The sequence below is a fragment of the Dermacentor albipictus genome, chromosome 1 (genome assembly GCF_038994185.2).
Source record: "Dermacentor albipictus isolate Rhodes 1998 colony chromosome 1, USDA_Dalb.pri_finalv2, whole genome shotgun sequence".
In the NCBI taxonomy this organism is placed as follows: Eukaryota; Metazoa; Arthropoda; class Arachnida; order Ixodida; family Ixodidae; genus Dermacentor; species Dermacentor albipictus.
The window spans coordinates 5155744-5180602 of NC_091821.1; the positions used below are offsets into that span (position 1 = coordinate 5155744).

Below are 24859 nucleotides of genomic sequence, written 5' to 3' on the forward strand. Positions count from 1 at the left end.
GACAATGTGAGACACCAAGTGTGAGCCACACATTAGCGGCCCCCGAAAGAAAAGAAACGTGCAGGTTGGAAAGGAGTGAACGGCTAAAATCTGGGGTAGCCCATGTCGCTGTGTAGGCTCCGGCAGCAGATGCCTGCGTCTCCCGATTGCTTCGCAATGCAATTTGGGCATTTTTAACGGCGACTGTCGCTGCAAATAAGTGGCACACTCTGTCCAATATTTTTCCGCTGCTGGTTCTTGCTCGTTAACCTGACCACCACGTGCGACGACGACGGTGAGCCGTTTACGAGCTCGCGTCAATGATTCCAGCGTATCTCGACATGCAAATTTTATTTCTGCTATTGCACGAGAATGTACACTGCTTGTCTTCTGCCAATAAAGTCGCGCGTTCTGTTCACTCACTTGTGGCTTGTTTGTATGGGCGTCAGTAGAGGCTCTTGGCAATTAGAACGCACCAGCTGAGCGGCAGCGAAGGCATTGAGGCATGCCGCATAGCCTGCAGGGCAAGCACGGCACGTACCAGCGTACGCGACCGGCAAAAAACGGCCATATTGAATTTTGCGCTAAAAAAAAAAGTTTGCACTTCCGCTTCCGGATTGAGCAACGTCATCTGGCGTCCCCGAAAGTTAGTTCCATGCGCTGCCGCTGCTTATTTTCGAACCACTGCCAAAGGTACAGTTTCCCTTCTCTAAAGTTGTTCTTTATTCTATGCTGTACTACAGCTGTGACTTCGGCGCCTGTGCGGTTGAGGCTTGCACAGCCTGCCTGCACTGTGAGCGGCGGTTGTAGTGCCCGGTGGTGTGTCATACCGTTGCTTGGCGAAAGAAGCCGCTATTCACGCACGCGGCATGAGCGCTGGATATCCTCAAGCCGCGCTCTTGGAGATGTCCAAGGTTGGGGAGACGCCAACACCCCAGGACGTCGTGGACTACGGTGAGCCTTTTGTTCTGTCGGGTTCGGCCGGGTCGAAGCGTCTTCAAGGACGTCGCCTTTGTTCCGCGCGTCGCAGCAGGCCCGAATGACAGCCGCGCTCTCCATCGGGCTTGCTCGTCGTGCTCCCGTTATGCTACAATTCCGCCCGCGTTTAAACGACCTGCTAGGTTCTACTTACAGTAGCAACTGTGATGTTAGTTTCGGAGCCATCTTGCGTATGCATTCGTCCAAAGGCATGTTGACCAGCACCTTGCAGCGATGCGTTATATTAGAAATCGGTGTTAACTTCCTACAAGTGGTCCAGAGTTTATTTTTATTTTAATAGGCGCTTGATTATTTTTTACGTGTACAAATGCGCAGCACGACACAGACGAGAGGCAAGGAATGAACACGTGCGTGCCGCACTGCACATACATACTTCAAAAAATGTTAACGTACCAACTCGCCCAACTTGCTGCGTTGATTGAGCCGGTTTACTGTTATGTGTACATAGGCTGCTCAATGCACCGGGAACGCGGTTGTTGTTCGCGTAGCTTCTTCTCAGCACTGCGACCGCAGGTGGACGGGAGCGTCGCACACGTTGCGTCGGACCTCCGGCAGGCCACGGAGGGGTTCTCGGTGAGCCGTTTGCACTGTTACTGACGGACGGGCCGAGCCTACGCGACGACTCCGCGCTTTGCAAGGCGCATAGTTCCTTAGAAGAAGCTGGTGATCTTCAGTTGAAGTGCAAGTTTGTCTCGGATACTCAATAGCAAAACAAGGCGATTCATCATCCTTGGTAGAAAGCACGGCAGTAGTAGACTGCGCTCGGCTCTGCCTATGAGGAAACATGCATAGCGGTGTTGCTTATGTGCCTTGGATTTTCTCTGCCTTCGCTAATATTTGAGCGTTGAGGTGGAGTCAGCGTGAAACATGTGAAAATTGGCATGCTAAAACAGAATCGTTCAACTAAAAAAGCCGTCATCTACAGCACATTGACAAACGTTCAAAAGCCAGGGATCCATTGGTGAGCATGGGTGCTTCCCCCCCCCCCCCCCCCCGTCATATTATGGTTCTGCAGATGTTATTCCACACAGGTATTTTTAACGCTATCCAATAGGTTTCATCTTATTAGAGTATGATGACAGCTAGCTGTCTCTGAAGGCTCTGATGTTGTTTTGAACATGAAAGAAATGTTTCCAAATATGTTCTGAACTGTCTAGAAGAATGCACTCACGCAGTTGGTACATCTTCAATTGCACACAGTTTGTTCCAGTGCAATAAAAGCAGAGACAAGAAAGGAACACAGAAACTACGCTAATGCTCAACAAAGACCATTTTGGTGGATGTATAAAGAAGACCCTTCTGCCTTACACCAGTGCACATACTAAACTTGTTAAAAGGGGTATTGCAATGTTATGTGTACAAGCTTCTCTAGTAAAAAGCTGCTGCCACACCACCTCAGAAAGTCTGAATAATCAGGTAGAATAGGCATTCTACCTAGGCACTGCTGGATTTCCTTCATTTCTTATCACTGCTGTATACAAGTCACTTACAGGACTTAAAAAAGGATGCAGGCCAAAAATGGAAAAGTATTAACGAAGACCGCAGGTCATATTCTACATACACAGAATTCCACACAATTTTAAGATGTCTAACAGGTATGCTGTCTAACAGTATGCTAACAGTTGTTTTCTGTCCCATGCAAGTTAGCCTAAAGGTGCCCTTTGCTGACCAAATAAAAGAAAAAATTTGCAAAGAAGCATGCCGATTGTTACACTGATTGTGTAATGCACATGGTGTACAAGATTCCATGAAGTTGTGGTCAAGTGTACGTAGGCTAGACGGACTGATGCTACAGTGTGAGGGCCCGCGAGCATTACCTATAAGTGAAGAACAAATCCGGCGGACACATTGCAGATAACAGGTGTGCTTGCACACCACAGTTAGAACAGACTTACCTAAAGCATGCAAAAAAAATCTAAGGCTAGCTGTGCAAGTGCTTTTAGTTTGAGTATTACAGTATGGTTACTTATGACTGTTTCCGTTTGTCATAATGTGTTTGTATGTGTAAAAGTCTTTTTTTTTTTTCATATAAAATACTTAGAACTTCAGTGCCAGTCCACGCAGTTTCTGTGCTCCTTTTCTGTCTCTGTTATTATTGTGTTGCACAAACTTTGTACAATTCAAATCCGATTGATAATACATCATGTCACCAGGTCACATGTACGCCATGCTGGGCTAGTTTTCCAGCAAGATTGATGTAAAAAGTTTCACTTGAATCTGTCGCACAGGGTCATCTAGCAAAAGGGTCAGGAATATGAGGAAAGCCAGTAGACATGAAAAAGTGTGCATATGTGCACCAAGCATCAATGTGATCTTCCCAGGTTGTGGGCATTCTTTCGGCAACTGGTGCCAGAAACACAAGGCATAGCATTTGTATCTGCTGGGAATGTAGTCTGAGGTTCTGTGTGATAGTGACGAACATCTCGTCCACCCTTTGTAACGTCCATTTCAGTGTGTGCAGGGGTGGCTCACTGTTATGGCTAGTTCACTATGTTGTACACACTGGTGATTCACATCAAATCTTCATGTCCATTGTTACAAGAAACATTCAAAAAAGTGCACGTGGGTGCAGTGCCTTGCCATTCCAGGCACTGCGCTCATCAACAATCCTCACAGGTGGGAGAATATATGACACACTCTTAAAGATTGCCTGACAGAATCCTGTAATAAACATAGTTACTAGGAATCTTGAACTGTATTTCAAAATTATTGTGGCCTTTTATGTTTTATTCTAAGCAGATTCTCTTGAGGTATGTATGCACTAGCAGTTTGTGTGAATCTGTCAAGGCATTTTGTTATGTGACAGCTACCACCTAATTATTGTTCCGTGATTTAATATAATCCAGAGTTTGACGGAAACCTGTCTGGCGAGGAATGAATGTAGTGGAATAAAACGAACACTCGCCAACATCTTGGCGAGTGGTCGTTTTATTCTAGTGATTTATATACTTCAATAAGAATATCCATGTGGAGGGGAAGGCTGGTTGGAAGGCTCCAGAATGTGCAGTTCATTTTCATATTGAGTTAATGAAATTTGCACTGAGCTAAGTTTTGACTGATTTCTTGCAGTATTTTACAGAACTGAAATTAAAGTATGTAAAGAAAGCTTACAAACGTTAAAGTAAGCAAAGAGTACAAATACTGGTTCTCTGCATGTTTCCACTTGGAAGAGTTGGTGCTATTGCTGAATGTTTTGGGTAAGCATGTGTCAAAGTAACCTACATATAAAGCAGATGTCAGAAATGTTTAGCACTTAGGTTTAGGAATGAGATTCAATGGCTAAAATCTCAGCAATGTGTATTTTGCAAATGACATTGTCCTGTTCAGCAATGCAGGAGATGAGTTGCAACAAATGATTGAGGACCTTAGCCATCAAAGTGTAAGAATAGGGTTGAACATTAACCAGCAGAAGACAAACGGTAATGTTCAGTAGCCTGGCAAGAGAATGAGAACTCATGATTGGCAGTGAGCCTCTAGAATTTGTGCAAGAGTATATTTATCTAGGCCCATTACTTGCTGGGGACCCTGATCACGAGAACAAAATTTATAGAAAAATAAAATTGGTTTAGACTGCATACGGGAGGCATTACCAATTTGTGACTGGTATCGTACCACTGTCATAGAAAAGTGCGCAAAGTATTGCATTCTGCTGGTGATAACATATGGGGCAAAAGCTTCGAGGTTAGCAAGAAAGCTTGAGAAGGCATTCAGGACTCTGCAAAGAACGATGGAACGAAAAATGTCAGGTGTGTACATTAAGAAACAGAAGACAGTGGTGTGGATTGCGAAGATCTGGCAAACAGGGCTAACCGTTATTATGGTTTGAAGTTAATTTGTTTTACCAGATCAAAGTACATGAAAGATTGTGTGCAAGCGGTAAGGACAGTGGGGAAAAATCTGGGTAGCTTGACTGGCCCTAAACACCTCTTAAAAGCACAATGACAGCACCCAAGCAACAGTGCAGGAGTTTACGCATTACATATTTCATGAAAAACTCAATAAAAGCGTCTAACACTTACAAAGTCCTATAAACATCCATAATATAAACGCCTGCAAATTTTGGAAAGGTACATTACAAACAGCCATGGTTTCTCTATTATATACAAGAATGTTATTAAACGGTACATTCGGCTCGGTATTTCTAATGTACCATTTGTACCTGTACCTAGCACGTGCTAGGTACATGTACCATGTACCTAGCACGTAAAGCTTAGCTAACTTAAGCCTGTTTAGTAAGCTAAGTACGGAATATTGCAATAGCTGGAAACCATAATTCGTTTGGGGTCGTGGAATGTACCAGTGGTTGGTGTGCCTTGTTAAACAAGAGCTTGGATTTGGTTTTAAATTAGCTAAGCTTCGTATATGTCTGGTTTTGAATAACATTAGATCTAAACGCTCTTGAGGCGAAACGCTCCTTGAAGAAACATTTTTTAAATATTTGTACTAGAGATATCAAAATCCACCCACTTATAGAACAATACAAGTGGATTTCAAATATGTCATTAGTTTCTGTGTAGCTGCTATAGTTCTTGAGTCATGTCCTACATAATGGCAAAATAGTGATTTTGTGGACACTTTATTGTGTAATAAATTTTGGCAAAAAGCTTTGTGCTGTAGCTTATTTAGCTCTTTGTAGACAGCCAAGTGCCACAATCTATTCAAACAGCATCTACAATTATGGAACTTAAGAAAAAAAAAAGTTAGGACACTTCAACAAATTTTTTTCACAATCACATGAAAATAACCTTGTACATTTATAATTGTCTTATGCTAACAAAATTTGGCATCCTCTTGAAGATATGTACAGTGCTGATACCTATTTGAAATTGCAGTATCTCCCAGCAGTAGTTGCGAGGTTATATTTCAGGGAATCAAGAAAAATTAGTTGAAATGCTCTAACCTTTTTGCAAAGTTCCAGCAGGCAGGCTGTTTAAGTAGATATCGGTACTTTGTTATATATGAAGAGCTAAACAAGCTACCGCACAATGCTTTTTGTGAAAATTAAGTACGTGAAGAAGTGCCCACAAAGAGGACTATATTTTGCCATTGTGCATCACATAACTCAAAAAACTATAACAGCTACACAGAAAGCGATGACATATTTAAAATTTGCAAGGAACACTCTATAATTGGCTGGATTTTGAAACCTTTAGTACAAGTATTACAAAAAGTTGTTTCGAGGAGCGTTTCCCTTAGAAGCCTTAAAGTTGCCACTCGTAAAGAGTTTTTTTTGTAAAACTTCTAATGTTCTCAACAATCTCCTAGTGCACCAAAAAACAGTAGCATGAGTGGGAAGAGAGAAAAAAGCATTGTATAGCATGTGCCACGGGCACTTTCTCAACAAGCCTAAGACTCTATGAAGTTTGGTACTAATATATTCAGTATGGTGTTCTTGTGACATGTGTTCATGAAACAAAACACCGAGTGTTTTTATATACGAAGAAAGTTCAATATTAACTTTAAGATTTAGTGAGGGATACAGATAATATGATGTTGATTTGATCTGAAAAATAATGCTTTTGTTTTTAAACAATTAATGTGTGAAGAATTGCTTACTTTCCAGTCGTATATTTTGTCTAATGTATCATTCGCGAAGTCTATGATGCTTTCTACATGACTGTCATTAAGAAGAAAAAAAATGGGAGTTGGACAGGCTATGTAATTCATAGGACGGATAGCCGGTGGTAAGAGTTAGAGAATCTGTGCCAATGGAAGGGAAGCACAGTTGAGGACACAGAAAATTAGGTGGTGTGATTAAATTGACAAATTTGCTGGCATAAGATGTGGTCAACTGGCACAAGAACTGGGATCATTGGTCACTGGGAGAGGCCTTCGTCCTGCAGTGGGCATAAATGGGCTGATGTTAGCTGTGCTATAGCTGTGACGCGGTCTTGTAGTTGAAAGGTGCTCATGTACTTTGGTCAGTGATTGAAATGCAATCGTATGGTTGTCGGCATTTTTTGCAAGCGCTGAGTGAGCGGGACAAATGCGTTCCCCATGTATATCACCAACGCTCTCTCTGATGCACGATGTGTCCAGTGATGATGAGTACGTCCAGTTTTTCTTCTTTTATGTTCGTTCTTTATTTAGTTCTTCCATCAGTGTAACAATAAGTGGAGTACATTCGTGAACTTCCACCAACTAACCCCATTCATTGCTTTACTAAATGATTTTTTGGCATCCCCTTTGAAACGTGGCAGTGAGAAATAGTCACCTAGCCTGCTGGATTTAATCAGGTATGCTATACATGCTTTCCATTCTAGCGTTTTTTTGTATGCATCTCCTTAACCTTTTCTCTTCCTCAAAACTTCTCTACCTTGTACTGCTACCTATGCCTGTAATGGGTCCAGTCATATCAATCTCTTCCTGTCTTTTTTTCCACCAATACTCTAAATGCCTCTTCCTTATCTGGACTACTGATCGGGTGACAAGTCTACTTTAAATCCAAGCGCTTCTGGGAGGTGTATGTCATCTACAGGTCTCACTGGGCGAATCCCTTCGGATTCTTTTAGGGGGTGCTGAGTGGTCTCTAGATTTTTTCTGCTGCATACACATGCCTCATCTTGTTGCGAACATTAACTCTGTTTTTGTCGGGCGACCAGCTTGAGCCGGGAATAGCAAAGCACTGCCCTTCGTGTTATAGTACAGATTTTCCCTTCCAGTTTCTTTCTACCCACTCTTGTAAATCTCCATGGTCTTTTTTGTTTCCATTATTCGCACCAAATTGGCTGTCTGTTTTTCTTACCTTCTTTTTGATTGAATTAAATTCTGGGGTTTTTACTTGCATTGGATGCATATATGCATGAATTATGGTTTTTACATGCAAAAACCACAATTTGATCATGAGGCACGCCGTACTGAGTACTCTGGGATAAGTTTAACCACCATGGGATCTTTAACGTGCCCCCAATGCATAAGTAAGCTGCCTGGTGTAATCTCGTGCGGACGCCATCCTCTCGGAAAGCGCGGAGATTATCTTATATTCCCTCGTCTTCAAAATGTTCAATACTTAGAAGCATTTCTCTCGGAAACCATACTTACAAGGGAATTTTCCATGTCTCAGTAATTTCTCTTGTCTTATTCGAGTGCCGATTGTCACGTTATCTGTTGATAACGTAACCTCTTCTCAAGTCTCCAAATTTATTAAGGCAGTTTTTCGCGTGCGTACCATGGCCACGCACGTTTACATTTCCTTCCGTTTCTCTACCGCGGGTGTGTTTTAGAACCACGGCGCTGCAATTATGCTTGAGTAATTTTCCTTTTCTTTTTTCCTCCCTTAATCTTGCTCTCTTAACTACTACACATAGAAACAAAGCAACAGCGCTCGCATTCGATCCCATAAATGGGGGGAGGAAATATATATATATATCAGTCATAGCACTCGTAGTGCAGCCCTCTGGGCCGTTCTCGTTTCAAAAGTAGTCATATTAAGGTTATTATAATTAGACAAAGGTATTTTGCTCTCGTGAGCAGCACACCTTGGGATAGTTACTCGGGCGAGCTTCCCACGCTAATCGTGCTGCGCCCACCTCGCACCTGCTTAAGCTTTCCCTAGTCTCTAGAGCTGCTTGAGTCCGCTCGATTCAAACTAAACAATGTCCGTGCAACCTTGGGTGATCGGAACGCACGTGATCTATGCCCAGCCGGCTGAGAAAGGGGGCTTTGAACCAGCCACAGAGCTCCATGTCTCAGTAAGATGCCTGGTGTAGTCTCGTGCGGACGCCATCCTCTCGGTAAGCGCGGAGATTGTTATATTCCCTCATCTTTAAAAAGTTTAATACGTAGAAGCATTTCTCTAGGAAACCATTCTTCATTCAAGGGAATTTTCCATGTCTCAGTAATTTCTCTTGTCGTATTCGAGTGCTGATTGCCATGTTATATGTTCATAACGTAACCTTTTCTCAAGTCCCTAAATCTAAAAAGGGGGGACGCGCCTTTCGCATCGCGAAAAATTGCCAAAAGATCGATTTTTTGAAAATCACATTTTAGGTTTCTGTAACCCTTTTTCTATCTGATACCCAAATATCATCACTGTAAACAACTTAGAAGTGCTCTAAAAAATTCCTTTTATCAGCCAAGGTGGTGAAAGATCTCGCAGAAATCAAGAAAGAACAGCGTTTTTCAAGCCACAATATCTCTGGAACAGCACGACTGAGCGCCGTTGTCTTGGTCTCGTCATAGAATAAAGAACCAACTTTAGAGAAGGGAAACTGTACCTTCCGCAGTGGTACGAAAATAAGCAGCGGCAGCGCATGGAACTTAGCGTGGCGGATGGCAAATGGCGGTGCTCAATCAGGAAGCGGAAGTGCAGTTTTTTTTTTTTTTTCGAGCAAAATATAATATGGCCGTTTTCCGCTGGTAGCGTACGCTGGTGCGCGCCGTGCTCGCCCGCCTTCTTATGCGGCCTGCCTCGTTGCCTAGGCTGTCGCGTAGCTGGTGCGTTCTAATTGCCAGGAGACCAAAGAGCTTCTACTGACGCCCATACAAACAACCCACAAGTGAGTGAACAGGACGTGCGACTTTATTGGCAGAAGAAAAGCAGTGCTCCTTCTCGTACAAGAGCAGAAATAAAATTTGCATCTCGAGATTCGCTGAGAAGCTCACTTACGTCGTCGCACAGGGCGTTCTGATAACGAGCGACAATCAGCAGCGCAAGCAAATTGGATAGTGCCTCACCTGTTTGCATCGACATTCGCCGTAACTTGCATTGCGAAGCAATCGGGTGATGCAGGCATGCGCTGCCGCAGCCAACAGAGTGACATGGACTACCCGGCATTTTAGCGTTACCTCCTTTCCAACCTGCACGTTTCTTTTTGTTCTTTCGCATGCCGCGAATGTGTAACTTGCACTTAGTGCCTCACATTCTCAATATGGGCATGGTCGGTTTTGTGGGCATCACCATTTAGCAGCCACTTTTGCAGAGGCCTTTCCACCCATGTGGCTGTCAACTTCATACACTTCGGATCATATAATCACGTATGCTGGTCTCCGTTCATGCCACATCACGTCTGATGAAGGCCCACAAGCATAATTTGGCCACTGTTGCAGCATGAAAGGTCGAACGGAGAGCACCAATTACGGTATGTGTAAATTGGGAATCATTGTCGCTGTGTGGACTGCAGGAGCAGATGGTTACGTCGTGAGACTGTTGCCCAATGCAGCTGACCAGGTCGCCACATCCGGCAACCATGATCAAATGAGACTCGGCATTCAATCACTGCATAAGGTTCAGACAATACACTGTACATTGGCTAAGACCCACATGACAACAGTCAGCATTCACCCACTATGGGTCGCTTACAGATCATTCAGCTATCCGACTTCAGGCACAGTGCTTGCCTTCGTCGCACATGGCGGTCTAGTAAAGAGCGACAACCAGCGGCGCAAACAGTTTGGACAGTGTCCCCACCTGTTTGCATCGACAGTCGCTGCAAGTTGCATTGCGAATCAATTGGGTGATGCACGCATCTGCTGCTATAGGCAACACAGCAACATGAACTACCTGGCATTTTAGCGTTACCTCCTTTCCAACCTGCACGTTTCTTTTTGTTCTTTCGGTGGCCTATAAAGTGTTGCTCACACTTCGTGCACCACCTGCTCTCAATATGGACATGGTTTGTTTTGTGGGAATCGCCAGTTTGCAGGCCTTTCCACCCATGTGGATATCAACCTTATACCCCTGACACACGGGCAAAAGTAAAGTCCTTTCTAGTAAACCCCTTTTGCTACTCTGAAGGATTCTTTGCAGAAAGGAGTTCCGCCGATGACACACGGCACCACACTGAACTTCTTTAGGTAGTTCCTCAGATGAACGCCGCAAGAAAAATAGCGCTGGCTGTTAAAGCCACAAGAGAGAAAACATTCTTAAAAAGCTGCGTATTTAATTACACTTAGCTACTGTAGAACCTAAAATTATATTTTTTTTCATTGTTGATGGCCAAAAATGCTTATATCGTTTATTTTATTCGCGTTTTTGCGTTGTTAGCAGCCATTTAACTTGGTCCAGCAACTAAGTGCAGCCGGTGTTTTGCTGTGCGTGCTGTTTATTCTGGTGATGCCCACGTTTCTGTCGTCCTTTTTCACGTCTTTGTCGTCCCTTCCTTTGTGCGCGCAGGCGTAACGCGTTTTATTCAATATGTTATTCCAACAACTGTGGTTTCTTCTGGGTATTTCCTGCGGGCGCTGATTGTGCAGTCTCCATCTCGCGACGTGAACACACCACATGCGCGCAGCAAACGACGACGACACTGCCGGAATTCAACATGGCGGCACTAGCGACGTTATGCGAGCGTTTGAGAGTATAGCTAGAGGAAATCTTCACTATTCGACAAATTGTATTACCGCTAACAATTAAAACATTTTCGCAAGGTAAAAAAAATACCTATGGGCACCGTAGTTGTTTAGCAGGTTTCCTTCTATTGACGAGTTGTGCACGCTGTGTGCGAGAGTAACTCCTTTTCCGCTCGAAAAGTAGTTGTGCGATCTCCTTTCCCAAAAAGGAACTTTACCGTAAAGGAGATACTCCTTTGTCGGGTGTCACTGCACTTGAACGCCTTTCCGGTAGATGTCCCCTTACCTAAACGACTTTAGAGTGCCCGTGTGTCAGGGGTATTATACACTTCGGACCATGTAATCACGTATGATAGCCTCCGTTGACGCCAAATCATGGCCGAGGAAGGCCACAAGCAAAAATTGCATACGACTGCTGCAGGAAAGGACGGATCGGGGAGCATCAATCATAGTGCGTGTCGCTGTGTGGACTGCAGGAGCAGATGCTTACCTTGAGAGGCTGTTGCCGAATGCAACTGACCAGGCCGCCACATCCGAGAAATGTAACACGGCAACCATGACCAAGTGGTACAGTATTGAAATAAGACTACGCAATCAAATCACTTCAGCATACCTCTAACATAACGCATTGGCACTACACACTATACATTGGCTATGATCTACATGACAACAGTGAGCATACACGCACACAGGTCGCTTACGACACATTCAACCATCCGACTGCAGGCATAGTGCTTGCCTTTGTCGCACATGGTGGTCTGGTAACAAGCAACAACCAGCAGCGCAAGCAGATTGAACAGTGGGTCCTACCTATTTGCACTGACACTCACTACTGAAGATGAGCAACTTGCATTGCAAAGCAATCAGGTGATGCAAGCATCTGCTGCCGCAGCCAACATAGCGACATGAAGTACCCGGCATTTCAGCGTTACCTCCTTTGTCGCTGTGCGGACTGCAGGAGCAGGTGCTTGCCTCGAGAGACTGTTTCGCAATGCAACTCACCAGGCTATCACATACAGGAAACGTAACATGGTGACAAGTACCAAGTCGGACAGTAGCGAAACAAGATTCTGCATTAAATCACTTCAATGTAGCTTGTGCAATAACACAGGCTGTCGAGCAAGAATAGCAACTCTGAATGAGACTAGGAATTAAATATGGGAATGAGAAAGCTTGTATACAAGAAAGAAGCCACTCTACCTTGCAAGCTTTGAAGCCAGAAACATTAAGAAAAGTTTAATGCTACATAGCACACAGTGCCAATGTTAATGCAAGACACACGCCAATGCCACATCAGCTATTTCAAGAGAGGAATTGCACATGTAAACATACACTAGAAGATACTGCTACGCATATGTTATGCTACTAGACAGTGACTGGTGTTAAGTATGAGCAAAGAATTGGTTGACCTTTAATGTTTGGATGAGGAAGAGGAATGATCTTTAACAAGAATGTAGAATGAAAAAGCTTGCATTCATTGAAAAAAAAGTGTACTTGGCACAAATGCTGTTTGTCAAGGCCAGGAAGCTCATTAAGGAAGGGCAAGCTGATGGAACTCTTTTGGCCAGCGTCGTCAATGCTTGTTCAGAGGTTGCAGGTACATCTGAAGACACAGAATTTTTGTTGTTGAGGTACCTGAATGACTCGGCCAATGTTCGTGCTGGTGGAATGATGGCAGAGGCTCTTTTCACTCTTGACATAGTCGTCTAGACTTCATATCTCATCCAAATACTTCTGGAACGACTTCTTTGCTCGTGGTGTAAAGCCTTGTGAATTTGGCTCCAGCCCCTTCCTGTTGGTGTAGATGGGGGCTCTCGTGATGACCAAGATGTGCTTGTCAGACTCTGTTGGGGCAGAACAGTGACACATGAGATACAGCAGAAATTATCCAAACTCATTTACTGTTTTCTTTTATGTTCGAACCAATTATGCTGAACTGTAAATATGAACAAACGTTCATATCTTCTGCTACAAACAAATTACATGTATCTCAAGACTAGCAAGCCAATACAGCATATATCAAGCATATTTATTTCTGAACCAGGTGTTGCTTACCTTGTAGTAGCAGTCCCCACAATGACCTTGTTGTAGCAGGCAGCAGCTTCTATTTAGTGCGTGGAGTGTGTTGCTTTATACTGGTGCCGTCCTCATTACTGCATGTCAAAAACAAATTTTGGCTGCATCAGAAATTGAATGAGCACGATTTCCCAATATGAAACGCGTAAAGGTGTGACATATACATTGTAATGGTTTGTGACTACAGAACACATGCAAATGTGCACTGTTTGTTCTAGGGTGCTTAGCAGCATGGTTAATAAGTATTGCTACTCTCCATAAAATTGACCTCTGCCTAAATACAATGCATGTCAATAGCTTAAGTATTATTAAGATCACAAATTAGAACATTTGTGTGCTCATTTATACACTAGAAGAGATCACACTGCTGGTTTCGCAAGCAAATACGTGAAAGTCATGAAGCTATTAGGAATGATGCATTCTTTTTCTACATGTACGTGATGCACCGCTTCACTACTACAAAAATAAATGTCATCAGGTAAACCAAACTGAACAGCAAGAACATTTGGAACCAACAGGTACGAAATATGGGTGAATTATCATGCGTGCAACTGTTTGATACATTAAATTCAGTGCTTTAGCTTCAGTTTATCAAAGGGTTATTCGGTTCTGTGGACAAAAGAACTTACAGGTGAACTAGAAAAAAATTACATTGATAAGGCTACCCTGTCACCCATGGCTACGGCTACGAGATAAAAGAATGTGACGCGTGTTCCGATGTCGCTTTCGTGATTCGCAACTAAAAGTTTATTTCAGAAACAGCAACGGAGAGGGTCCTGACTGCCCATGTGTAATGCAGCATCTAGTTCGTTAACTTGTCTTCGCCTGTAAGCTAACGAGAGCAATATTATATAAGGATTCAGGCAGCGATATTTAACGACTCACCGGTACTGCTGTCCTCAGTCGCAGAATGCGGTTCCCGTTTCGATGCAGATGAATGGCTCACGACCGAAACGTAGCTTTCGGAATTACATGTCCACTTGCAAACAGGTCACTTCACCCCAAGTTAAATAACGGGAGACATCGAAGTGCAATAAACTAGTATTAGCAACAAAGAAGCAACCAGTCTTAAGTGTACGAACGAATGAATCCGTGCCGGCATGCACTCGAAAATACCGGTAAAAATTTAAAATCCAGGCCTGAGGTCACACGGAAGATCGATGATGCTGAACGCTATTTGCGTTTATAATGACAAAAAACAGTAAACTTACTAATGAGAAGTACAGTATTTAATTAGCAATGATAATTTTATGGCCTATCTTATGTAATAAATAGGCTTCGGTAATTGTAGGAGAAAGTTTGTAAGAAAAAATTGCGCTTATTACGGCGCCCCTAGCGGGAGATATTAAAACTAACTCGGGCATCCCTTTTGGGGAGCACACATGGCTATCTTCCCCCACGCTGTATCTAGCCACCATACCCGCGAGGCGCACTATGCCCTCTCCCGATTCTCCCTCGCTCTCGCGACGCGCGCGCGCTCTTCCACCCCTACTCGCGGGCGGGTAGCTGACTGGCGAGGACATTCCCCTAGCCCAGGTAAAAAGGTACAAAACAGCGCGACCGGGAGAGACCCTCTCTCTCTCTCTGAGGCCGGACCCCTAACCTGCCGGACTGGAGTACCTGCCGCAACCCGTGAGTGACCACGTTGCCTGACTATCCCGGGCAACGAGGCCAGCCTATTTACTACTATTACTGAGAGGACGTCCCTCTGCGAGTGTTCGCTATTGCTAATAGCAATAAACGCTATTACCGTTGCCAGAAGCGTGTTTCACATGATGCGATTTTCGTCGCACCGGAAGTGCGATTTCCGTCGTTTGCTATGAAAGTCGCAGTGCCGACCCCTTGATTTTCGGCTGTGACCAACCGGTTGGTCGCACAGTCGCACCGTCGCACCGATCGCTGCGATTTTCCGTCGAAATTGCGCGGAGAGCTGTCAACGGAGCTATTTCGCCGGTTTGTTTTAGAAAATGGCGTCTCGCACGACAAGTGCAATGCGCGGAGACGTGGATCGTCGAATTCGGTACGTACGCAAAGGGAGAATAAAAACTTGTACCGCAGATTGCATTCTCCGATTGCTATGCGTTTGTTGTTGACACGCTACACAGCAAATGAAGCGCATTTTCACATTTGCTTCGTACGCCTTTGCGAGTTGTCAGTGCTAGGAGGTGTTCGATCCCCAGCAGACGACGAGGTCGTCACAATTTTCTTTTGTTGAGTAGCATGCAAAAATCGCGCTTACGGAGCAGCTTGAATTATTTTAACCTCGGCAAGGGCAAATGACAAGACAGCAAAGTACCCGAAGTTTCAACGTTGCGCTGAACGCGGTACCGTTCAGTTGCATTTTCTTGTCGGTTTTCAAGCACGAATTTCCCGATGCATCTTGAAAGCTTATCTTGCCTCTTATGAAATTTGATAGAGCAAAAGTGTAGGCTATCGTAATGAATTTGCTACGATAGCATTCAATCCGTGGCTTGAATAAAATATTACATGCACGTTAAGTTGCACCTCTTCTCTGGAGAATTTTTTTTTTCTTGCACAGAAATCAATAAACTGACTATGTTGCGGACTTTGTATCCTTACTGCACCTGTATGAACACTTGCTCTGCAAGGTAATTAACTGTACAGCTAGTAGATTAAGTAAATTGCTTGCTATAGTGGCACAGTGACAACGTACCCTCCTGCACAATTATGTAGAACTCGTGCAACAGTGCGAAAAGCAGGCAAACGGCCTGTTCGTGTGGGGATGAAACAGTATAAAACGACATGCTGAAGAAAAGTAAATCAAAACTGTGCAGTGAAGTCAGCCAGTACAAGCAGTTCTTGCACGTTCACAGCTGATCAAGTGTGCAGAAACATTCATGTCTTACATGTTTCTAGTAAGTTTCTAATAAGTTTGTGATCACATATATTAGTGTGTAAGCCCACATAACGATATCCGCTGCGATGACTATCTTTATAAGTAATGAAATACCATGCTACTTGCAAGAACATATATCACCTGAGGATTTTAGAACAAATTTCTGCATTTCAACTATACACAATATGTGGTTTATTCAATAAAAGACCTCAAACTGGGCTTTCTTGCAATGACAAACTTATTCCAAACTTTACTTACATACAGGCAAGAAAAAATATTATAGACAAATATTCTTCTACAATTTGTTCACCTGCCCCACTGTGGCTATAGCATTCTGCTGCTAACACAAGGCGAGGGATTGATTTGCCAGCCATGGAAGTCGCATTTTGATAGGAGTCGTAGGTGAGAAAAATAGCTCTTGCACTTAGATTTAGTTCATCACCTTTTATCACCCTTACACTTCAAAATACTATTGCATAGGGAGGGGGGCATGCTTATGCAAAATCTAACACCAATAGAAAGCAAAGGGCAGAATTGTAAAACAACCATCTTTCGTGATAATTCGAGTGTGTAAATATTCATTGCATCAGTATATTGTTGAACAGCACTGCACAAATAAGCATGATCAGGTATAGCAAGTACTCTGTCAGGAAGCTGGTTCTACAGATGTATAAATGTCAAGGCATGAATGCTCATACTACGTCGCACACATGGCACAAAGAAAACCTTTTTCAAGAGTTGTCCCTTCTGGCAGATATGAGTGGGCCATAAGCAGCAGAAACTTTATTGCAGGACATTGTGTAATACTGCTTATGAAAGAATGAAGAGAGTGAAGAGGCTTTTAACAGCAGTACCTCATGCTGCTCTAACAAGAGGAACGATGAGCAAAAACATTTCTGGTAGAGCACTTAAACAGTAACTTTCTGAAAGACAGAAAATTCCAGGTGAGAGTTGGAGGTACATTTGGCCCACACACACCAACAACACGGGCGTACTACAAGAAACACTACAGCCTATGGTGTATTACAGTCTATGGGAAAGCTATCTTATACAGAAATCAAGAATGATGCAACAAGCCCTCGACAACACTGCAGACTTTCTTGGCCAGTCTAGTCTCTCGCTTACTGATAAGTCAGCTCATATCGACGTCGGAAAAAAAAGAAAGACTAGAATCAAGAACTACCCTAGATTGCACATTGTGATCCACATAGCTGGGCAAATATGCCCGCAAGTCAACATCCACAAATCCTCAGTTAGTGTAAGCCCATGACGGCAGAGCCAGCACGTGGGTGAAACAATTATGCAATGCCCGGACACAACTTCCACACCTGGTGAAAAGAATAATCTCAAAATAATGGGGGTGGACGAGTGGATACTATAGAAAATCGCACATGCTGTGCTTGTGTCCAAGGTATGGTACGGTATGAATTACCAGCAGCACACAAAGACAACTCATCGAATACAGGCATCGGGTAGTAATAACAGGTCTTTCCAACTGTACCATGCTTGAAGACCTCTATGAGAAAGAGCTAACGAACAAGCACCTAGACAGAGTAGAGTTGCAGCCTGCAGCACAAATTCTTTGTCTCAAAAGCTCAGAACTTCGTCCCAAGATACTATGCCAGCTAGCATATGAGATGTGAAGACGACTACCCCTCCCTTCAGAAACACAACCTCGGGAGTACCTGAACTTGAAACACAACAGGCCCATACCGTGGAATACGGGGGCAAACAATTAGGCCAGGAGACTATATGCAACTGCCAAACACACAGAGGAGGTTGCTAATCATGAAGATGCAAGCAAACATAAGGCACATATAGTACACTGATCTGGCAATAGCAGTGTAACAGTAGTATGACACTACATAAAACTAAACCCCATATAAGTGAGTACCATTCCAGGTCACCCTACACCTAGAAAAGCGGAACTGAAAGCAATCAAAGCAGCACTTGTAGTGCAGATTACACCCTGCACAACACCCTGCATGGATTCACCAGAAACTGTCTGGGCCTGCACATCACACAAGATTGTCAGGGAAATCAGGAGATTGACACGCGACTTGCAAGCACATGGCCAGAAATTAAATTACACGATACATAGCCATGCAGATATTCCAGGACACAAGCGGGCGTATAAGCCTGACATAATAACTGAAAACTAGATGAGTTTGTGAGTATTCAAGATTAACTGAAGTGCAACAGATAGACAACAGACAAGAACGAAGCGCTCTGTGTGTTCACTTCGTTCCTGTCCATCGCATTTCTGTTGCACTATAGTTAATGAATTCATAAGGCTGCACAGGAGAAGAATGATACCTCTGCCCAAGGGCCCGATCTCACATCCAAATCCACGCGTGTGCACACACACACAAATGTTGCAAGAGTGCATAGCATGAAGCAGTATCAACAGGATGGCACTAGATATGGATGAGGACTAACTTTCAACTGAGGTTCATTTGTAAAAATGTGGTGAGTTATATAAATTACCAGAAAAAAAAAAGGACGATGAGCAAAACGAGAACAAGGTGAAAGCAGGAGCCAACGTTTCGACAAGTGGGCTTGCCTTCTTGAAGGTCCACGTGTGGAAACGTTGGCTCCTACTTTCACCTTGTTCTCATGTTGCTCATCGTCTTGAATTTCTATCTCCTGCCTTTCCCGAGTTTTCCCCAGAAAAATTTAACAGGGATAAGCAGGCTAGTTGGTGGTCGTTATTGGAATGCATCATGTAACCGCACAAAAACAAGGGACAAAGAAGGAACACACAAGTTCCGCGCCTGTCTTGTGTGTTCCTTCTCTGTCCCTTGTTTTTGTGTGGTTACATGATGCACCCCAGAAAAAGAGACATTTTTGAAGGATAGATAAAAATTGGTACTTGATGCAGCCAAACATAAATAAATATGCTACAGAAAGAAAATACAGAAAAATTCCAAGTGCAGGAAAAAATCGTTACAATTGCCAATCCTGCATGCCAGAACCTTTCAAGAAACACTGTTGTTATTCCAGTAGACAGACTGACAGCTTGCTTATACAAGCACATTCTTCCAGTTCCATGCCATTGGGAAAAAAAGTGAGTTTCCTGGAAGGCAGCCACATGCATATTGGTGATCGCAATGTTTTTTTCCTGGACTTGTACATATATATATATATATATATGTATTTTCACCCTTTCCTGCTTTTATGTTTGGTTTCATCAAGCACTAGTCTTTATCAGGTTGTATTGCTGTACTACTTTGTGGTAACCTTTATAGATCACTGGATTTTCACAATAAACCTTTGAATTAGAAGTTAGCGTACCCTGTTCTTACTGCTTCACACTGTACATTCTTGCTACATTGGCCAAATAAATGATTTTATAAGGTATCATGAGGGCCACTAAAGTGACTTGTTGCAGTCTAAAAAAAAAAAAGAAAACGAATAGCCTGGCTGCAAATGGCACCAGAGAACACATAGGACAAACAAGAAAACCGAGATGATCTAACAACCAAAAGTTTAATGTACACACCGAGTAAATGCTTGCTGACAAGCAATAGACTGAACATACACAAGAAAGAGGAGCAAAAATTCATGCGGGTTTCCTGACAAGAAATGCATCCATTTCTAATGGAGGCCGTGCTGACAAGATTAACCCAGCATTTTTAGATCTACAGCTTCTGTAATTTCTCTAGGCAGCCGATCTGCAAGAATGCTAGCTTCTTCCTCTACAATGCACGCTCAGATGTGAAGAGTGCATTGTAGAGGAAGAAGCTAGCATTCCGTGGAGATCGGCTGCCTAGAGAAATTATGGATGCTGTAGATGCAAATACACTGGGAGAATCTTGTGTCAGCATGGCTGCTGTTACACTTTCAGAGATAGATGCATTTCCTGTTGGGATCTATATGGACACGCATCAGATCTTGCTTCTGCTTTTTGTGTAAATTCGATTTATTGCTTGTCGACCAGCATTTACTCGGCATGTTCAATAAACTTTCATTTGTTAATACACCTCATGATTGTCTTGGTCTCTAGCAGAAAGGTGTTCATTCTTTTTACAGTGAAGCTGTATATGCCTAGGTGAAACACTCGTGGTCCGATCCCAAAAACCCTAGTGTAAGGGTAGGAGCCATTGTTTAAGGGGGTGTGAGCCATTGCATTCGTCTTGCATGATGGACGGAGACGTTTCTTGTTGGGTAGACATAGAAATGCTTATGCATTTCAGACATACATTTATTTGCGTATTATTGCAGGGAAGGGACACAGAGGGGGATGGGGTTAAGACAAGATCATGATGTCATTATTATCTCACAGCAAAGGTGTGCTGGGCCATTGGTTAGACCGATAGTGACGTCGTTTCTCTCTAGCAGCAGAGCGTGCGTGCAGCAGTCTCTCTCCGACTTCCCAATAGGTTCAAAATGTGTCCCTGTATTTAATTAAATGAAATGTGCAGCCCCAGTGTGTCACTTTGTAACTACAGTGCATAACTGAGTCATAAACGTTATGATTAACGCATTACAAAACACAAGTGCATAACATAATTCAGAAAGACTTTAATGGACCCGCTGGATTAACACAATGAACCACTCATTGCACTTTCCAGGATGGTGATCTTGCAAAGCGCAGTGCGTGGCATTCCAAATAAACAATGTGATAAACCCAAGCCAAACATGTGCATAACCTCATTAAGAAACACAGACATGACCACTAATATAGAAAGACTTGAATAAACCATTGGAATTAGCCCAGTGATAAACACTGGGGCTGCACATTTCAGCTTCGCTGGTTTACCATCTGTACAGGGTGCATGGGCAGTAACTTTTTCTGTTATTGTTTGTATAATGTTGTGCCAGTAAAACACATTGGGCTAGTTGGTGCAATGTATTGGTATTGCTTTTCTTGCTGTTTTTTTTCTTAATGTTGTGCCCTTCTTCCTTTTGTAACAACTTTTTTATTCCCCCTTGCATAATACTTCAACCTTGCAGCCTGCGAGGTATATAAATAAATAAGTACATAAGCACGTCATTCATTCACCTGCATACACCTTGCACCATTCCTTGCTCAACAAACGTCACTGCGTTGACGTCTCGCAGCGTGCATCTACATTAACTGCCTTTTGCGTTTCGGTATGGCTTGTGAACAGTGTAATGCATAAAGATTACATGACATTAAGGTTGTGACCTATGCGCTGCATAAGCAAACCTTGCAAAAGATGAGATGTTGGATTGTTGAATATAAGACAAATTGTATATGTTGCAGTTAGTTTAACAGCATTTAATTGACCTCTTGACAAAAACTTCACTTCGCATCGATTCCAACACGTACACTGAATCTGCAGTTTTCTTTTTTGCTTATTAATGCAGTCGTTACTGCATGGCCACATTGTAGATTTGAAAACAAAGTGAAATAATTTTGTTTGTTGCAATATAACAATATGTGTAGATCACTGCAATTGTAACACCAGAACTTGATACAAACATGCACACTATAGGGGACGTATTCTGAAACGTTCGCCGCGGCTAAGTTTCGCACTGGCCACGCCTCCGCCGTTGCGGCGCGCTCTGAATGGCTGCTTTGACAAAACCGGAAATTCAGGTGGCGCAAGTGAATTTCCGGTTTTGTCAAAGCAGCCATTCAGCGCGCGCCGCAACGGCGGAGGCGTGGCCAGTGCGAAACTTCGCCGCGGCGAACGTTTCAGAATACGTCCCTAGGATGCAGACAAATGCTCAGGACAAACTCCAGAATGTTTGCATCCTGATACTTATGAAAGTGAACAGTTTCATTCCATGGCTGTCAATGAGAGGGAGAGAGAAAACTTAATTGTGTTCGTGGAACGAAAACGCATTGATAAGCTTAGACATATAGTCATTGCTTAGCACTTTCGAAATGAATAATTATAGCTTGCTATCGACATTGAAGCAGCCATTCGACAGCAAGAAAAGGAATCAGTTTGTCCAGCTCTGAACATTGAATTGCAGGAAATGCAAGCAGGCATAAAATTCTGCCAACATAATCTGTTTAGGAATACCAAATTGGAATAAACATTGAGGCTTGCATTTGTACTTTCTCTGGCTGAGCAATCTAGTTTGAAATGACTCCCATAAGCATGTCGTAACAATGTTGATCTAACACAGGTTAAATGCATGACTAGCTTAAGAAATCTGGATGATTTCTATAAATTACAGTGAAGAAACTATAATATCTAATAACATTAATAATATAATAATAATATTTATTTCCACAAAACTGGCTAACCGTGAGAGGCGTGCGAGGCTGAGCAGAAAGCTGAAAAATTCTACGGCAAGTGCCTCTGCCGTGAGCCTATGATCCTGCATTATGAATAGCGCGTATTGATATGGTCTTCTTGTTAGAAGTTCCGAGTATACTAGCAGCGCGAGACACGGGACAACAAAGTGGACGAGAAGCGTGTCTTTTAGAATGCTATGTTACAACGTACAGGTTTCTACAAAAGTGACGGTAACTGCTCGAAACATTTAATGCGTCGGCTTTTGCGCCTTTAGAAATATTTAGAGAGGGCTCCCATGTATATATTCGCAGCGCAAGCACGGCGATGGACGAACCAGGCTAGCGCTAAGGTTGAATGTTACAACACAATTTTCATTCCACGTCGTAATCACACAGATCGTTTGAGGCTTCGTTCAGGGGCACACGCGGGCGTTCGGGTTGGTGCTTCTTGTTGCGTTTGGCGAAAGAATATGGCTAGGAGCAGGCACTCCATATGCGCAATGACGGGCAATATACACGCATCATTTCTCCAGAAGCTGACGCCAAGCACGGGTAGCGCGAGGATCTTGTTGGGCTGACACGACAACTTCGTGGCAGCCTAATTCCGAATACTGCATATGCGGTGAGGGTAGCTATATGAACTTGTCGATAGGTCATCTTGTAGATTTTTGTAGCGCAGGCAGAACGAAACGGTCATAGAAGGTAGATAAGGCAACACACAGCGCTGAATATAGAACAAAGAATCGCTGAACCACCTGCGAACAGCTGTTTACGTGCGCGATGTCGTACTGAACTACAGAAACCGCCGTCGCGCACTCCAAGACAAATCTTAACTAACGTTTTTAAATTAGTAAACGTACATATTATTTGCTTATAATCAAGATATGTCAATAGTATTATAGCTAGGGGTGTGCGAATATCGAAATTTTCGAATACGAATCGAATACGAATAAGGCGAAAAACTGTCGTCGAATATCGAATCGAATATCAAATATATGTGTACTATTAAAAAATTGCAAAACGAGGTAACAATAGCTTTATTACCCTTTTAAAAATAATATTGCATTTTACGAGGCTGCTTCAGGTTAAAGAGGCACTCATTCTAGGTAATGCACTCAGGTAATTTAAGGTAATGCTCAGTCAGGTAAACGCTTGTTGCAGATTATCGCAAAGGAAAATTGACTGCTCAACATGTTCAGAAAGTAAAGGCTCTTTATGCACTGTGACAACTTTGGTCCAGGTAACATTTTCTCGGTCAATATTTTATTTCGCATACTTACAAAGCCCGAAAGTACATCATATATTGTTATGAAAGAGCCCTGGAATAAAGCTTGGTAAAAAAAATCGAAACTGATCATGTCTCACGGGCCTGATGCAGATAGACTGGAACAGAGCGTACACATTCATAGTAAGGTTCGTTACAGCACTTAAGATCACAGTGCTGTAACGTTGTGTCGTCGTTTTGTACCTTCTTTTGTCCTTGTTTTGTGTTGCGCTGTAACGAACCTTACTATGAATCCCAACCAACTGGCCCAACTTGCCATCTTGATGCAGAGCATACAGATAATGAGCGGATCATGTGAAGCTCTCAGTGAATAAACATGTTCTTAGGAGAATGTGGAGCAAGCATATGATTCGTTAATTGCTAAATTATTCACAGTCTGTCCGAATATATTCGCCGTTTCGACCATTATTTGGCCGTCCTCGAATATTCGGGAATTTACGAATATGCATTTCTCGAATCGAATACGCTTCGAATAAGGAAAATATTCGATTCGTATACGAAATTTTGAATATTCGCACACCCTTAATTATAGCGTAAACGTTTTATTCACTACAATAAAATTATGCAGCGTGTGCCACGAAACCTGGCAGTAAGCAACCCTGGTTGTCGCACCAGTCGCATTGTTGAAATCGCAATCATGTGAAATGAGCCCTCTAAAAATCGCATTGCGACGCGTGCGAGAGCACCGATTTTCGTCGTTGCAGTCGCAGCATGTGAAACAGCCTTTATTCGTTCGAACCCGGCGTAGCCGCGATTCCCGCGCTACGGGTTGGGAGTACCACGAAGCGACTGCGTGGGGCTAGATCCGGAGCTCGCCTTCAGCCTTACCCGCACGCAGAGTGGAACCCCCATATTTGGCACTACCAACGTGGATCGAATTCGGCAACACGGCTGGTCTTCGGGTGTGTGTTGGCGCTAGGACTACCCACGTTTCAGCAAACAATGGCGGCTGGCTTGTCTGACCTCTCAAATTTGTTCATGTTGTCAAATAAAGCGACGCAAAGTCAGCAGCCTATTGCTAAGGCGGCGGCAGCTGCTGAACAAACCGGCAGCTTTGGTTTTGAGTGTTTCACGCGGAACAGTCAGGCTGGCACAAATGCCACGTGGACAGAGGTTAACCTTGATACGAGGCGTACCACGTCGAGCTCCTCGCCGC

At 43.3% G+C, this 24859-nt stretch overlaps 1 protein-coding gene across 5 annotated transcripts in view; it reads left to right on the forward strand.

The window, feature by feature from the left end:
• The first annotated feature begins 687 nt into the window (after positions 1-687).
• Positions 688-24859, forward strand: part of Ctl2 (Choline transporter-like 2) — a 608937-nt gene continuing 584765 nt past the window's right edge. For 3 of the 5 annotated variants that reach the window (XM_065452835.2, XM_065452836.2, XM_065452840.2), the window contains exon 1: positions 688-933. In XM_065452835.2, coding sequence (XP_065308907.1) covers positions 849-933 — 85 coding nt within the window. In that variant the 5' untranslated portion in view covers positions 688-848. The remainder of the gene's footprint in view (positions 934-24859) is intronic. The other 2 variants (XM_065452841.2, XM_065452844.1) reach the window with 2 other exon arrangements.